Here is a 12460-nt window from a genome sequence, read left to right as displayed (position 1 = left end):
TGACACTTTCTGTGATAAATGCTCAGCTGCTAAACATTTAATTTTTTTGAGAATTCAATTTGATGTACTTCGAAATGTAACGCTTTACTTGCGTTTGAACTGAACTTATTGAAATTAACTTCTTAATAAATAGGCTCTAAGTTTTACATAATTCCTAATAAATTTGTCGTTATTTTATCATTTCATGTCAAGTATGAACAATACAATATGCAAATAAAACAAAGATGGATTTTGTCTTTTAATGACATTTTTACAACTGATATTAGGTATTTTTTTGGACAATTAAATTTGTAATCATGTTTAGAATTAAAATATTCTCAAGTGTAATATAAAATTATTAGTTTTATTTAGGCCATTGCAAAGTTGCATTAAATATTAGAATAACTGAAATATTATTTTACAATCATAATTTTAATTAAAAATAAATTTATAAAATGTGCATCTGTGTAAATAGTAAAGATATATACAGTGCTCCAAAAAAGAACGAAACACTCCGAATAATTTTTATCAGATTTGTTTGTTCTAGGACTAATGGTTCAAGGGGGTGACCTCAATTATGTGAAAGATTTTATAAAATCAGACACAGAAACTCTTTTAATAAAGATGATTTTTTTTCAAGGATTTATCTTTGTTGAACCTCAAAATATAGCTCCGAAAATATGGTCTCAATAGTTTGTTCAGAGAGATTTCGGAAGCTGGATTTCTTTTTATGTATTTCGTATTAGCTTGAGATCGTTTAAGTTAAAAATCACATAAATCGTCAATACACTGATAATTCCTTGCAAAAATTTTCTATGATTTTATTTAATAATAGTCGAATTGTTAGGTACATAAATTTTTACAACATTTTAATGAATGTAATTTTATAAGGTAACAAACAGAATGTAAACAAAATCGGTCGAATAGCTCCAAAGAAATCGAATTATAAATGTACAACTTCATTAAAATTCCTTTTTTCAGGAACTATTTGACCAATTTCAACCAATTATATATTTTCCGTTATGAAATTTATATTGCAACTTAATTTTTTCACCATTAAAAATAATAAATAATTATTAAAACATTCCTTAAATGGAATTATCTTTTTGTGAATGAATTATTTATAATTGTGTACAAGAAATTTTCCATTAGTTCAAAAAGTTGTCTAGTTATGATGAAATACAAAAGAAAGTAAAATTAATATTAAGGGGTTTCGTCTACTCTACAGTCCAAAATAATGAGACCCTATCACCAATTCAAATAATAATTTTTTAAGCAGAAAAAATCTCTACAAAATACCAGAAGAGCCACTTCAAACTGCAATAACCTTCAAACAAAGTAAAATTTTGAAGAAAAAACAATTGATTAAATTTCATAAGTAAAATTGGTTCTTTCAGAACGTGAAGATTCAACTTCATAATTGCATTTAACGGGCTGTAAATCGGGCTCTTCTTAGAAGTTTAACGCTTGATAATTCCTGAACTCTTCCTTTTTTCATACATTTCTCATACAGTCTGTTCATTTTTCTACGCACCCTCTCAATTTCAAGTTTCTAAATTTTGTAGTTTTTGTGTTTAAAATGAAATATAACGAGAAAGAAAATAGAAAAAAAATTCGAAAATTTGAAAAGAAAACATCAAGAAGAGAAAAAAAAAATTTGATAACTTTTGTGATAACTTTGAACCAAAGTAGAGTTTAATAAAGAAAAATATCAAAATAAATTCATAAGCAAAACTGACTCTTTTATATTGTCAAATTTTAACACTATGGCTACTTTTTTTGGACTGTCAAGGTATTTCTGCGACATGCATAGTATTTTCGAACACAAATTTAACAATAGATAATTCTCGAACTGATAATCCATTCCATCGCACTCTTTACAGTTTTCTACACACTTTCAGAATTCAAGTTTCGAAGTTTGATAGTTTTAGTGCAGCAAAGCAAAATGTAACGTAAAGTTGAAATCTCAAAACAGCGGCGGCGCTTACATTTTTTGTAATGTTGAGCAACAAAAAAAAACTTTAATTCCTAAGCTATTGCTACTACGTTTCTGTCCTGTTTTAATCTCAACACTAAGAACAGTGATCTGTTTACAAGACTTCCTTCACCGCGTAAATCAACTGCACGAACATTTCTCTGCACGAATTATTCCTACAATTGAATCATGATTTCCATTGTTCTTTTAGTTAAGCTCGACATGAAAAGGTAACGGTATTTAATTTTATTTTTACAACCGTCGCTGAACAGCCGACCCAATTGTTTTGGCTTGTAGCCTTGTAATTTTGAACCTAATCCAGAAGACAAGAGGAGCTCCTGAATCAAGTATTATAGGGGAAATTTGATTTCGTTGAGGACTTTCTGATGGACTAGCCCGTATTTGCGTTACATGGAGAGGAAAACTACAAAAACCTCTCACGGTTAGCCTAATGGCAAGGGGACTCGAACCCATGATCCATCTACCTCTGAGGATATTTCATGTCAGTGTTCGGTGCAAGCCAGATGCGGAATCTGTATCGACTGGGATTAGAACCCAATTCGCTGCATTGTAAGGCGAACTCTCTATCCCCTTAGCGGCACTTTGCAAATCATTATTAGAAAAAGAAACGAAACATTTAGCTTAAGTCACATAATTTGGGATCGCGGTTTACTTTTAAAGAATGTTTAATAAGTGAATTTAGTCGCCAAATAAATTCGGCAGAAATTCATCGGCAATTAAATAGACGTAAAGAAATCAACAGGAATCATTTTCAGAATATTTTATTAACATACGTGAAGTCGGGAGTAATTTAAAAGCCCCGATTGAAGAATATTCTTCAGAGACGTGGTGGTTCAGGGAATGGAGTGCTTACCTCCCAATGATTTGAACTGGGTCAAAATCCGGCAATGTCTGGTTATCTCGAATGCCGCACCCGTCTTACACCAACCGCAGCGCTGACGTAAAATATTTTCTGTGGTAGATGGATCATAGAGTCCTCTAGACGTCACTCTAACCATGAGAGTTTTTCGTCAGCACTGGTCGGTGCGAGCCATTTGCGAAATTTATATCGACCAGAAAGTTACAGTATATAAGTAATGGTATGTAGGTATATTAATAAACAATGCTATGTGAGGGGTGGCCACATACCTACAATCTTTGTCCATGTGTAGTGAGGTTGAGGAGATCCACTGGCAACACAAATTACGTGAACTTCGGAGCCTTCAGTAACTTCAACATCGAATGGTTCTTTTAACCAACGCAGGGGTGCTGAAAATGGAATTAAAAAACACGAAAAGTCACAATTAAGCTTATTAAAATAAATAATTCTTTAAACTATACAAACTTTATGTTAAGAATGTTAAGCAAAGCGATGTAAAAGCATAATACATTCCTTATTTTTCAAATAAGCTAGTTTGAAAATTCTAGAAAAATTTACATGACTAAAATTTTTAAAGCAAAACTCATTTTTACCATTGAGGAAAATTTCACTCTATTTATAAAAAATAATTTAAAATTTTTTTTAACAAGATAATTAAATTAGGTGTTAGTTTTTCTATAAAACAAACTGCTTTCCAAAAAGAAAAGATCTAAATTGAAATGATTTGGAACGAAATTGTAGTGCATGAATTTTGAAAGCTTTACAATCATTATTTTTTTAAACAGTGTTTTTAACGTTTGCGAAGTAAAGAAAACAAACTGTTTAATCAAAAAAGGAAATTAATTTACAAATTCATAAAAGACAAAATAAGTAGGTAATATTGAAAATAATAAATCAAAATATAAAAGCGCATAAAGCAGCTGAATCCAAATTTGTTTTATTATAATTTATAAAATCAAAAATACAATTCTAGCAGAAAACAACACAAATTTTAAAATATGTGTGTTAGTAGGACACCACTTCATCAGGGGTAGTGAAGTGCTGTCCTACTTAGTGCTGTACTACTTATATCTTAAAAGTTTTGTTGTTTTCTGCTGGAATTGTATTTCTGATTTTATAAATTGAAAACAGACTGTTTTCATAGTGGCAAAATAGTGATGCATACTCACATTTAAAACAATTTTTAAATGTAAGTAAGACTTTAAATAATATTTCCACAGATAAAGAAATAAATTCATTATATCTGCATCCCTTTTTCAAAATCGAAATTTCAAATATTCAAACATTCATAAGTTGATTGTTAAGTAATAACTGGGTGCATTTTTCTCTAAAAACCTCAAATAAAATTTCAAGAGTCCTATGATTTATTTTAAATGGAAAAAAAACTAGAAATTAAAGGAAAGAAAGGTTTTAAATTTTACTGATATGGAAACAAAATATCTATAATTTGTATCGCAATTGAGGATGAAGATTTATTTGTCAAACAAAACAAAAATATTTTGATTTTGAAAAATATTTGTTTAAGAAAATAAATCAAGTGAAAAAATAATAAATACTTTGAATATTCCTAAATCCATAGCTTCCAAACATTTCCGAAATTCTGAAAATTTTTATTATTCAACTAAGAGTGAAATTCCTTTAATTTCTAATATCCATTTAATAATTTTTGTTAGAATGTTATTTAAATCTATTGTATATAAGTATTTTTATACACTTGAAAGTACCGGTATTTATTAATTATTCTCTTAAAAAGTTATTGAATTTCAAAACATTTATTTATATAATCATTAAATAATCTGTGTTACTTACTCCACAAACGTTTTACTTGATAGTTGGGAGATATATTGCTTTTCATAATATGTTCCTTTTCAGAGAAAATAGAAGGACTCATTAAACATTGATTTAGATTCAAATTAAATTTTTTTCTTACGTTTTTATGAGTTTACTAAAAGGACATTACATAGTGTTATTTACTGCTTCTAAAGTTTTTCTCACGCGAAAAACTGTTTAAAAAATAAACATCCGAAACAAATAGTTATCAACTAAAGGCCAAAGAAATAAATTATCTATAAAAATGTTGTAAAAAGAATATAATACCTTCAACAACAAGAGTTGCTGATGCAGTGTCATTTCCAAATGCGTTTTTAGCAATGCAAGAGTAATTTCCAACATCATCCAAGCTGACTGGCTCTATGGTGAGAATGCTGGCATCATTCAAGCTTGAAACTTTAAAGTTGGAAAAATCAGAAATAATTTTTTTGCGATTTTTAAACCATGAAAACTTTATGGGAGTTGTACCGCCACTTACGCAGCCAACAGATGCTTTGCCGCTAACATATATCTTTGAGGCAAAATTCATTGGAATTATTTTTGGTGGTTCTGAAATAAATGATTTATAAAAAATAATTAATGAACAGGAATTTTTATTCTTTGAGTAAATTTTAATACAAATTCATTATATTTCACAATTGCTTTTAAATTCCTATGAAATAAAATGTATTTTTATATTAGTCATAAAGCTCTTTTTTCTATTAGATATATGGAACGTTGGAAATGTAGAAAATCTCAGTATTCGGCGCGAAGCGCCGCTAACTGATTCGTCTAAACTGTAGAGTCCTAAGTTGAATGGGCATAAATTTCAAGATGAAATATATGTGATGAGAAAATTTACAGTGAAACACTGTAAGTCCTGATGGTGGAGTCCTGGGAGGATGCAGAACACAATCAATTCTGTGGCTCTGGAAGTAGGGAACGGAGCAGCTTAACAAGCTCTTCGTTTTGAAGTAGTTCTTTCATCTCTTTGAAGATGAGCAGGAATCTGCTGGCAGCATCTTTTGTAGTCTTGGGTTGGGCTCTTCTTCTATGAGCGGGTTTCCTGGGTCTTGCACCGCAGCCCGAAAAACAGGCCGGGTGCTCACCATCACAGTTAATGCATTTGGCGGGAATGGATCTGGGTTTCGTACAAAGGTACGTAAGATGAGCTTCTGCGCATTTCATGCAGGCTGGTTCGGTGGCTTGGCAGTTGCGCTGTGTGTGGCCATATTTCTGACACCTGAAGCATTGTGTCTGGAATCTTCCTCCTCTGAATCTTTCTGCTATCACATCTCTCTCCAAAATGGAGCTAATGTTGTAGATTTTTCTGCTGGTGGGCGTGTCCATCTGTATGATGAGGAAGAGTGGGAGGGGCCTAAGCTCCTGCCCACTTCTTTTACTAAGCTGAATGATCTTTTCTGGATGAATTCCATATTCGATGAGATATTTTTCGAGGGCTGAAATATCCGTTTCTGCAAGCAGTCCTCTGATGAGGGTTTTAAGTTTTGGATTTGGAGCCATGTCCAGGGTTGGGCTGGGGGTAGAGCTGGGGCCCACCGAATCGGCAGTTTCCATACTCTCCGTCGGTAGTGTATCATCTGGGATATCGGGAGCTGGGACTTGAGTGGGCTCGCTATCGGAAGTAATGTCAGGGAGCGTCGCCTGGTTGACACTCGTTTTCGCCTTTTTTCTCTTCTTCTTGTTTCTTTTCACAGTGGGGTCTGGAATTTCTGTAGTGTCCATTTCAATCGTTGGAGTAGGCACTGAGTCTTTGATAGTGTGCTCTTCTTCAGGCTTTTGAGCGTTGGGCACTGGATTGGCAATTGGAGTTTCAATCTGTCGATCTTTCTCTTCCTTCTGCTTCTTTTCCATGGAGTTGAGAAAACCTGCTGCTCCATGCATGAGATAGAAATATATAGGATTCGCGCGCCAGTCTAATCCCTTTCGGAGTCTACAGTATGGGTGATACCATCTTTCTAGTTCTTCCAGGGTAAACTGTAGGTAGTAATCTATTACTTCATCCTTTTCCATACTCGTAATCGGGTGAAAGTATTTTAGGGGAATCCCACTTTTCTCAAGAAATTCCTCTGTTGAAGTTTGGTCAACTTTGTTCAGTGCACTGTTTCGGCCGGTGGCCGGGTAGACTTTTCCACCTCGTCCAGTTCTATGATACGGCATTGCTGCGCTGAGATAAAACACGTCTTTACTCGATCACGTCATGAGCTGATCTCTCTGGTCTGGTCTCTATTAGATATATGTTAGGAATAATACATATATAGTATACATAAAATATTTAATAAATGATATAAGATTAAATAAAATCTAGAGAATTATTTGGTAAAATAATAAAAATTCAAATAATGTAGTATAATTAAAGTTATATTGCTATTTTAAGAATACACCCGATTCAATTACAATCCATAAAGTAAACAATGCAACTTTCAAAAAATTAAGATTAACGTTAACAGACTTCCATAGCATCTTTTTTCAAAAGGTTGCTTTTAAAAATTGTTAAAGCGGTTTACATTAATTTTTATTTAAAAATGAAGTCACGCTCACATATACATAAGAAAAATGTAGGCTTACCTTTACAATTTGTTTCTGTGTAAGCGAGAATGAAGAAAAAACACACACAGCACAAATATTTCTGCTTCATCATAAAGGTTCAATCATACCACATTCATACATTGAAATCCTTCTAGAATTGAAGTTTTGAGATAGCTGCTATGAATACATCTTAATCCCGAAACATTTTATTAATGCACTTTCGTGCAAATCAAAATTGCTTGATGTGACAGCAAAGCAGATAGCTAGCTCCACATAACGGATAATAAATAAACTAAATATAACAATTCACTAATCAACAATACGTGAGAGGGAAACAAGATAATTTAAGTTGCTAAAGTTTAGCATAATTAAGTTTTCATGTAAAAAATTATACACAGGTATTCATTTGTATTGAACAACATTTAAAGAATGAATTTTGTCTGTTTTGCTACCACGTTTCATACTCTGAATAAAGTAATACATCGATGTCAATGAAACAAAATAAGCTCTCATACAATATTTATATATGCAAAATCAATTATGAAAATAAGTGTACAACTGTTTAAAATAATGCGTTGTGAGTATTTTTTTTAAATCATGAAATAGCGCTACATATCATAAAAAGAATGGTTGCTTACGTAAAAATTATAAATATCTACAGCAAACAAAATGTAAATAACATCGTTGATTTAAGAACATTGTATCTCTTGCATCATCTTACCGTGGACAACAACTTTTGCCGATTTTTCGAGATGTTCGCCGACACCGTTCTGTACTCGGCAAGTATAAGTACCGGCATCACTTATTTTCGTCTCTTTAAAAGTGAGATGACCCTCCAATGAGTTGATTATAATCCTCTTCTCGTGATTATTATCTGGAAAAAGAAAGTATATTCTAGAAATTAGTAAATAGTAAGAACGTATAGATACACTAAGAGCTTTTTTGTTCTACTTAAGGTAATTATCAAAAAATTTTAAGATGAACCACGAATAAATCAATTTGATGAATGAGAGTTCGAGAATTTTCTTTGATATTTAAATTAAATTTTTTATTTTAAAAAATGTGAGCCTCGATGGTTCAGAGGATAGAGCGTTCGCCTTTTAATGCTGTGAACCGGGTTCGAATCTCAATGATGGCTGGCCTATACGAATTCCGCATCCGGCTTGCACCCACCACAGTGCTGACGTGAAATATCCTCAGTGGTAGACAGGTCATGGGTTAGAGTCTTTTTGCCGTCAGGTAAACCGTGAGAGGTTTTCGCGTCTTCCCTTTCCATGTAACGCAAATGCTGGTTAGTTTCAGCAAAAAGTCCACCATGAAGCCAAATTTCTCCCATTACTTGATGCAGGAGTTCCCTTGTCTTTTCGAGTTAAACATTAGGAGTCGTAATCCCCAAAAAGTGGGTCGGCAGTTTAACGATGGTTATAAAATTAAAATATAAAATGTGTAATGCTATATAAGAGGGACCGAGGGTGTGCTGTATTGGTCCTCGTTAAACTGTTTTACCGTAAAGTGCTCGACTTCGCGTGTAGTTCGTTGTGGTACCAAAGCGGGGGTGCCATCCCCTCTCCAGAGGATCGAAATTGTGATGGTATGTTTTCGGATCATCCTCAGGGATGTTTCACTGACCATCGCCAATAGCCCATTGTGCAGCTCTAGTGCGACGTAAGGAAACTACTGCTGTATAAGAGGTGGCCACATACCTTCAATCTTTGTCCATGTGTAGTCAGGTTGAGGCGATGCACTCGCAACACAAACTAAATGTGAGCACTCAATAACTTCAACATCGAATGGTTCTTTTAACGATTGTAGGGGAGCTGAAAATAGATAATAAAAATCTTCATCTAAATTTAAAAAAAAAGAAGCTTAACTAAAATTTAAGAAAGCAGTAAAGTACGGTATGATGAAAGAATACGTTGGTCAACATTCTGCCGACCGAACTAAGTAGGGGTCAGAGAACTGGCCTTGCATGGGAAAGGTTCTTTGTTCGAATCCCGAGCAGGGCAGGGATGTTGTTTCATTTTGTACTATCTCTCCTTACTGTGGGAGCAACGTTTAGGGTGCCCTTGGGTGCCAATAGGGTGCCCTTGAAAGAGTGGCCAACAAATCTGCCCCATAAATGCATCAATTGACAAAAGGTTAACACAGGTAGGCATTGGAAATAAAATAAAAGGATTTTAATTGTATGAGAGCAAGATTTCCTAACTTTGAGAGAAGTTTGTAACATTTTAAGCGTGAAAGAGTCACAATTAAGCAGTTCAAAATAATTTTTTTATTTTTCCAAATTGAACATTTATTGCAGGGTTAAGCAAAAGTTTAGAACACTTTAAAAAATATATATATATACTGTAATTTGATCATTGCACTGCGCTTACATGATCGCAATTACATTTATTTTTTTAATAAATAATACCCATTTTTACTATCGAGGGAAATTTCTTTAACAATTCATTAAAAAAATAGTTAGGTAACATGTAAATTTTTAAACATAACTTACCGTTCTTAAAAAAATAATCATTTTGAAAAAATTTCAAATCACATGCTTTTTGAAAGTTTATTTTCATTATCTTTGAAAACAGTCTTTATCGGGTTTTGTGCGATATAAACTCTCGTCCAGAATTATAATAGATTGACGCATTGTAAAGAAAAGCATAATTCTATTTATATAACTGTAAATATAAGTAAGTGATTAAATGCATAAAATCATACTATCTTGGATTAGATAAAAATACATTCATTAATGCCTGCAACGTTTTCACAAAATCAAAAATTTAAATATTTAACTACTCATTATTTAATAGTCAAGTATATTTGAAGTATTATTGCATATATTTTGGAGGTAAAAATGAGACTAAAACTTTACATACAATATAACTAAACGAGATTTGATTTAAAAAGAAGAACACCAAGCAATAAAGAAAAGAATATTTTAAAATTTAATTACGTAAACAAAATTATCTATATTGATTTGTATCGGAATTAAGTGTTATTACATGATAGAGACATGTTTGTCTAACAAGACAATAATATTTTTGTTATAAAAAAATAATTGTAATGTAATAGAAATTAAGGAATCATTATTCCGTAGATTCCAACTGTTTCGGATTTTCTGGAATGTTCTATTTTTATTATTAAAATAATAGCAAAATTCATTTTTGGTCCGAGATTTAATAATCATATGACCATATTCTTTCTACACTATTTTTATATCACATTACATAGAATTATTTTAAACGTACAAATTTTAAGGGGTTAGTTAATTTTATAGTATTCCTGTATATAGTCGTCAATTAAATTGTTGTTTTGCTAACATTGCAAACATTTCCTTAGAAAATTGGTAGTTATATCATTTTTTTTATAAATGTGTACCCTCAGTTTTTAAAAATGGAGATACACGTTGAAAAACTTTTTAGAATATTGATTTAGTTACAATTTTGATTTAATTATAAAAACGGCATAAATGATGACTGTTTTTAAACTAAGTAATAACGTTTAAATTAAACAACTTGTTGAATGCAAATTTTAATGTCCATCTATTGCTTTTCATTTTATAAAATTTTATTTCGCAATAATATTGGTCTTGCAGTGGACTGATCCTAAGGACACGGTTCCCATCGAAGTCAAGCATCACTGACAGCGGTTAGTAAGAGGGACTACTTTTAACAGTTTGCTTAGGGACCGAGGGTGTGCGGCATCGGTCCTTCGCTCGCAGGTCACCGAGCTACCAAAGCGGAGGAGTCTGCAAAGGATGGCATGTCACGATTAAGGATTTCTCCCAGACTCTTCCCAATTGTGCAGTTCTAGCGTGACGTAAATAAGATGCCCACCTAACTCAATAATTTTGCTGCCTAAAAATATGAATCGTAAAAAAAAAGTTTAATTGAACAACAAAACTTCATTTAAATCTTCAAACTTTGTGAACTCATTTTTATCATGCGGTAATTTTAAAATTATATCTATAAGTTCGCTAAAAGGATGAATCATATAGTGCCCTTTCAAAAGTATTTTCCCACGAAAAATTTTAAAACAAAATACGAAGCATTTTACAAATTTATGCTCATAGACAATATTAAAAAAATATTATAAATAATACAATACCTTCGACAACCAGAGTTGCTGTAGCCGAATCATTTCCAAATGAGTTTTAAGCAATGCAAGAATAATTTCCAGCATCATCCAAGCTGACGGGCTCTATGGTGAGAATGCTGCCGTCTTTCAAGTTTGAAACTTCAATCTTGGAAGAATCATGAATAATTTCTTTTTGATTTTTAAACCATGAAAACTTTATAGGATTTACTCCACCGCTCAATAAACAGACAACTGAAGCTTTACCACCGATATAAATCATCGGAGTAAAGCTTATTGGAGGTATTTTTGGAGGTTCTGAAAATCAGCAAGGGAGAATGTAATTAATAAACAATAAATGTTTTTTTAAATCATTTCATTACATTTAAAATACTCAATGGAATATTTATTAAAAATTTATATCTATATGTTATTCATATAGCTGTATCTTTCTTTTCCATTTATACAGTGACAGAATGCGAACCTAAAATTTAAAAAATGATAGAATTCTTGTACATTTACATTAGATGTCTCAATAAAATAGTTAATTTGTTACTACAAACATGTGCAAACATAATCAAGAATGTGAATAATTGGGTTGATACTCCAGCAAGTTTTCCTTCTGAAGAATAAATTAGAATAAGTAAGGTAACTTTGCAAGTGTCAATATTTTTTTATTAATTACTGCTTTCTTGATGGATGGACAGCTTTTCTTGCATTCTTTGGCTCTTGTTCCATCACCGATTTACGTCTAATATTTTAGTACACTTAAAAGTACCTTGTCGGTGTAAGACAGAGCTAATGTTTTAAATTAAATATTTCTTTGTAAAATGCTGAATGAAAGATTAAAAAGTCTAATTTCGTACTTTCATAACAGCACTGTTATTTATATATCCTAAAAAATATTCAATTTAATTCCGTAAAATAAACGATACTTCTTACAATTAATTATGAATGATTAGTGTTAATCTATTATATATAATTCTCCTACCTGGCTCCCAAATTTTGGCTGTATTTCTTTTCAGCCGGTGGCAACGTTTGCTTTATTTTGAAAACACCAAAGCATTCTGCCTTTTAATGATGTGTTTCTGATCTAATATATATAATTCTCTTACGTGGCTCCCAAATTTTGGCTGAAGTACTTTGTACAACTAAATAAGATTCTTTTCACAACACTTAAATATTTACTTTATTTTCTTCAT

At 32.0% G+C, this 12460-nt stretch overlaps 2 protein-coding genes across 2 annotated transcripts in view; one reads left to right on the top strand and one right to left on the bottom strand.

Moving 5' to 3' along the window:
• LOC107441605 (cell adhesion molecule Dscam1-like) overlaps positions 1–7442 on the bottom strand; it is a 9370-nt gene extending 1928 nt beyond the window's left edge. Inside the window, exons 1-3 of the mRNA XM_071185567.1 lie at positions 7233–7442; positions 4932–5213; positions 3104–3223 (exon numbers count right to left, since the gene is read on the bottom strand). Coding sequence (XP_071041668.1) covers positions 3104–3223; positions 4932–5213; positions 7233–7305 — 475 coding nt within the window. The 5' untranslated portion in view covers positions 7306–7442. The remainder of the gene's footprint in view (positions 1–3103; positions 3224–4931; positions 5214–7232) is intronic.
• Positions 1–12460, top strand: part of LOC107449578 (muscle, skeletal receptor tyrosine protein kinase-like) — a 145178-nt gene that overhangs the window by 101790 nt on the left and 30928 nt on the right. The gene's annotated exons all lie outside the window — the stretch shown is intronic.

The sequence above is a fragment of the Parasteatoda tepidariorum genome, chromosome 9 (genome assembly GCF_043381705.1).
Source record: "Parasteatoda tepidariorum isolate YZ-2023 chromosome 9, CAS_Ptep_4.0, whole genome shotgun sequence".
Lineage (NCBI taxonomy): Eukaryota > Metazoa > Arthropoda > Arachnida > Araneae > Theridiidae > Parasteatoda > Parasteatoda tepidariorum.
The sequence above is the reverse complement of the archived record's forward strand: the minus strand, read 5'-3'. Positions and strand labels throughout refer to the sequence as shown.